This window comes from Penaeus monodon, chromosome 16 (genome assembly GCF_015228065.2).
Source record: "Penaeus monodon isolate SGIC_2016 chromosome 16, NSTDA_Pmon_1, whole genome shotgun sequence".
NCBI lineage: Eukaryota > Metazoa > Arthropoda > Malacostraca > Decapoda > Penaeidae > Penaeus > Penaeus monodon.
In genome coordinates this window covers 16,814,598-16,819,283 of record NC_051401.1, presented here as the reverse complement: position 1 = coordinate 16,819,283, position 4,686 = coordinate 16,814,598, and the positions used below count along the sequence as shown (strand labels likewise).

The following is a 4,686-nucleotide window of genomic DNA, read 5'->3' as shown; positions in this document are numbered from 1 at the left end:
TCAGGCATCTTACCACTCGAATATTTGTTTGTTTAACCCGCGCGAGATGGAGGACTTTTAATCTTGCAAAGCACACAAAACACACTTTATCTCACTTACTTCTATCTCTTTCTAGTTATGTCTGAGAGATTGGAAATAAATTCGTGTGAAGTTTAGGCCTTCGTGATGTGGAAAAAATATACAAGGTGCTAAAAGAAAGTGATGCTGATAGCGATGTGTTAAAAGTTGCCGCCGTGATAGCGCCACGTAATGGAATGATAACAGTATGCAGCGAATAAGATAAGTTGAAGTCGATAGCAAAACGGGATACACATTGAGGGCAGAACAAGGTGAAGTGAGGTCAGTCATGTGGTGGAAGAAGGTCAGGCCAGTTCTTGGATGTGTTAGTCAGAATCTGTTTGACTGATGATGGAAAGCTTCGGTAATACAGCGGCTACGTATGTGTCAAGGAGAGGTGTGTAACATAAATTTGCAACAAATGACATTACCTGAATACAGCTGGCAGGTAAGGTAGCTGGTCGGGCGAGGTCAGTGCGCCACGCACTGTCACGTTACGGCCGTCAGTGCTGCCAACGTCGATGCTAAGTCCACCAGCTGATTGAACCGTCATCTGATTGACTGAGTGAACGGTCAGCTGTTCAGATGTGGGGGGCTGGAGGGGGACTGGGCCCACCCAACCCCCCTGGGGACTTAGAGGTCGGCTGGCCATGTGGTACGCCATGGGCCTGGAGGAGCAGGGCATGGTAGCCACGCGTTGCATGCCCTTGGGAGGAGAAGGCATGGCACTAGCGCCATGGAGACTGCTGGTGACAGGGCCGCGCGGTGCCACCACAGGTGCCAGCGAAGGCGGCACGCCGTGAGGCCCCCGCTGTGCCATAACCGGTCCTAAGGACGGAGGGACGCCTCCCCCCACTCCGTATTCGCCCCGCTGGTAAAAGGGCGAGCTACCCACGCCGTATTCCCGCTGCGGCAGGAACGACACGCCTCCGCCAACGCCGTACTCGCGGCCCGGGTACGTGGAGGGAACCATGCCCGTGATGGTGTGGTACGGATTATAGTTGACAGCCATGTTGGGGGGCGACATCAGAGTGCGGTAATTGTTAGGCGGGGGGTCCAGGCCCGTGGGGAGGGTCGCCACCATGCTCATGGGGATGACGGGCGCCGCCCTCATGCTGGGGGCAGAGATCTTGCGCATGGGAGCGGCCGTGGCGGTGCACAATGCCTGGCGCTGCATGGGCGAAGGGACGCTGGAGGTCGCGACGCACCCTGGGTGCCGCGGCGCCGGGGAAATGCTGCTGACGGCGGCCTGGGGGGGCGGCGCCTTCGGCTCGGTCTTTCCTTCCTGCTGTTGCTGCTCGGCTAAAAGCTCGCCGCTTCCCACGGGTACGATGGTGAACACGTGATGTGTCCCCTGCAGCCGCACGCCCATCCTCGAGCCGTGCGCGCCCTTCACGGGACACGTTGGAGCTTGGCTGTACAGGGGCGCCACTGCCACAGTGGGCACGGCCGAGTACGTGGTACCAACGCGATCTGTCACATATACCACAGGCGTGCCGTTGTTGTGCCTCCCGGGGTGCTGCTGGTTCACTGCCTGCACACCCATGCCATTCACTACACTTCCGTCACTGGGCCACAACGTCGAGCACGGGGGTTCCACTAAACTTGTCTTAGGCCTGCAGCCGTTCGCACCACTGCCGTTCACGTGCCCCTGGATCTTTATGACGGTGGGTGGAAACACCTTCGCTTTCTCCGCCTCCGCCTCCAGCGGCAATAACGGAATTGCACTGTCTGGGTCATTATCGAGGTCATGCTCAGAAGTTGGGTCACCAAGTCTGCCCAGGCCTCTCACGCCGTTGCAAGGCTTACTCTCTTGCACCGATAGATATCAGAGGTCTGTGCTCCTCGTCAGTCGCGATTTCTTCTCTACTACTGTGCCTAACCTGAGAATTCACTCTATCGTCCTTATCCGGCATGACGAGGAAATTAAATATCACAGACTGAGTGTAATTACCAGCGCACAAGTGTAAACGACCGAGCACGTCACTTTCACTAACCTCTCCCTCCGCTGTCTACCAAAACACTGCGGTGCTGCCTCCGAGCGAGCGAGGCTCCGCCGCTTCCACTCACGTTTGCCGACTTACTTTTCGTGTTTATAACTCGGCTCTCTGTCGGGCCGCATTTTCTTGCTACTCTTGCGTTTATCTATCAGTTCTCTATATGAGGGCTAGTTGTCTTACATATTAGATGAGGTGAAGTGAAGAAATATATTTTTTTATAAAATGAAAGTTAAGCCGTGTGTTGGCAATACCGCTATGACGCAACAATGTAAACACATGTGTCCCTTCAAGATTACCCGGAATACCTATTTTCTCATGATTCATTAATTGATAAACGTATATTCATAATTAGCTGTTTACATGTAAAGATCAAAATTATTTCGTGTCAGGCAATCTATCAGGCTAGCATTAGTTAAACGTCAGAATCACAAAAAACGGAAATAGAAAACGTCTTTCGGATTTAACCAGACAATCGTTATCTAATGATAACTCGCGTTCTCTCCAGGAAATCACAGCAGTGTTCATTAGCCTTTCCCCGTAGAAAAAATAAAGAATAAATATGACCTCTCCCAGCCTCTCCTCTCCCTGCGTGACCTGACGTCCCTTTCGCCTCAGGTGACACGATTTCTCATCTAATGATTTGCTTCGCGTTTATTCTGCCTCATACCGATTCACGAAGTATGAAAAATTCGTGTCAGGTCCAATCAATAATGCAATTTACATTTCCCAGTTACGAAATACAAATATAGATCGTTTATATAAACTGCAGTTAGATTTCAAAGCAGACAGTACATGTAAATGTACCTTATCTCGGAGCATTTTATTATGATAACAAATTTCTGCTGAAAGCGCATCATGGAAGATATTAACCTAGAAATCGCATACTTACGTTGTTTGTTATTACCTTTAATCACTTCGTACGTTGAAAATACTGAATTGCTTATACGTTCTACGGGGTATACCTGATAACAATATATATTATCTATATCTTTAGAATATTACTTGGTGGCAAACAAACCGCAACGTTTTGTGGTTTTCACCATCATACTAAATTATATCTATTGTACCTTTGCAAAACATATAATAAACACTAATATATATATATAATATAATATATATATATATATATATATATATATATATATATATATATATATGTATGTATATATTTATATATATATATATATATATATATATATATATATATATATATATATAACATATACATATATATATATATATATATATATATATATATATATATATTTACATTTTTTTAAGGAATCAACATAATTCTTAAACATAAACTAATTTGCTTTACAGAAAAAAATACCACTTATAATGATTAACCAACAGAAAATACATGAAAGCAACGGTCCCACGCCAGACCGTGTCTCACCTCAGCCCATTCCAGGTCATCAGAAGGTAATAAAGACCGGCGAACCTGCTACCAACTACCTTTGGTGGTGACACGTTTCTCGGCTCCTGCCTATGACACAGGTACTTGCCGCGGCAGGTAAATATGCTATTTTGGTAGCGTATCTCGCATTCTTAACACTTTTGTTATTTCTATCTAATTATTTATTTCCACATTCACGCAAACGTATATGCGTGTGTATATATTTGTATACATTCATACATACATACATACGTACATACACACACACACACACACACACACATACCTACATATAAGTCAGTCAATCAGTCTCTCTCTCTCTCTCTCTCTCTCTCTCTCCTGAACAAAGATCCTGAAATAAAGCTACTTAGAAAACTTGTAAGATCTACAGTAAAACTAAAGCACTTGGGAGAAACCCCAACCTAGCTAGGGACCTTGTATTCCTTAATAAAAGGCCTAATGAGGTAATAACTCAACGGCTGGAAGAGAGATTGTATTCCTGGGCAGAATCGATTGACTCCACGACTCCCATGAGTGCTGTGTGGAGGGTAATCTACAAGATTAAAGGCAATGCATACAGTGCCCACCCTCATCCAGAAAGGGTAGCTTTGTCACTCCTCAGTAAATGTTGCGAAAATTCCTCTCCCGATAATCTTCCATTATCCATACGCAGGTGCTCCCTTGAATTAAAAGCAAAAACGAAATTGACTATCAGTGCCAACTTTCAGATGAGGGTGATGCACCACTGTCAAGTCATGAACTGCTTGCAGTCATTAAGACTAGCAAATCCACTACACCTGGGGGTGATGGAATCACTTATGACATCATCCGACTCATTGCAAGGTGCAGGTAAAGGGAAGAAATCCTCTTCTTGATCTCTTCAACTAAAACCTGTAAAAGAATTCTCACTCGTCTGTTCCATAAGATCAAAAATAAAATTTATCCATCAGTCTTTGGTTTCCAAAAAAAGGGAAGGAACATAAATGTGTTTAGCCCAGTACCTAAATGGAAGTAATGCACAGTCGTCTTACTTCATAGATTTTAAAGGAGCGTTCGGCAGAACCTCTCCTACTACAATCCTCCATGAATCGACTCTTCTAGGAGTTAAGGTCAAGCTTCTGTTATGGATAAAGGATTATCTATCTTTGAGAATAGCAAAGGTATGGTTCCATGGCACCTACAGTGCTTATTGTGAACTAGAGTTAGGCACTCAACATGGTGGAGTTTTGT

The 4,686-nt window shown here is 45.5% G+C and overlaps 2 protein-coding genes across 2 annotated transcripts in view; both read right to left on the bottom strand.

The window, feature by feature from the left end:
• Window positions 1-585, bottom strand: part of LOC119582578 (sodium- and chloride-dependent GABA transporter ine-like) — a 127,265-nt gene extending 126,680 nt beyond the window's left edge. Inside the window, exon 1 of the mRNA XM_037930945.1 lies at window positions 489-585. The gene's annotated coding sequence lies outside the window, so the exon portion shown is untranslated. The remainder of the gene's footprint in view (window positions 1-488) is intronic.
• On the bottom strand, window positions 488-2,076 carry LOC119582579 (the record flags this gene model as incomplete). Its single annotated transcript, XM_037930946.1, is given in 2 exon segments — window positions 488-1,870; window positions 1,872-2,076. Coding segments are annotated over 2 exon segments (1,485 nt in total), but the record flags the coding sequence as incomplete, so codon positions are not given.
• Window positions 2,077-4,686: the final 2,610 nt, after the last annotated feature.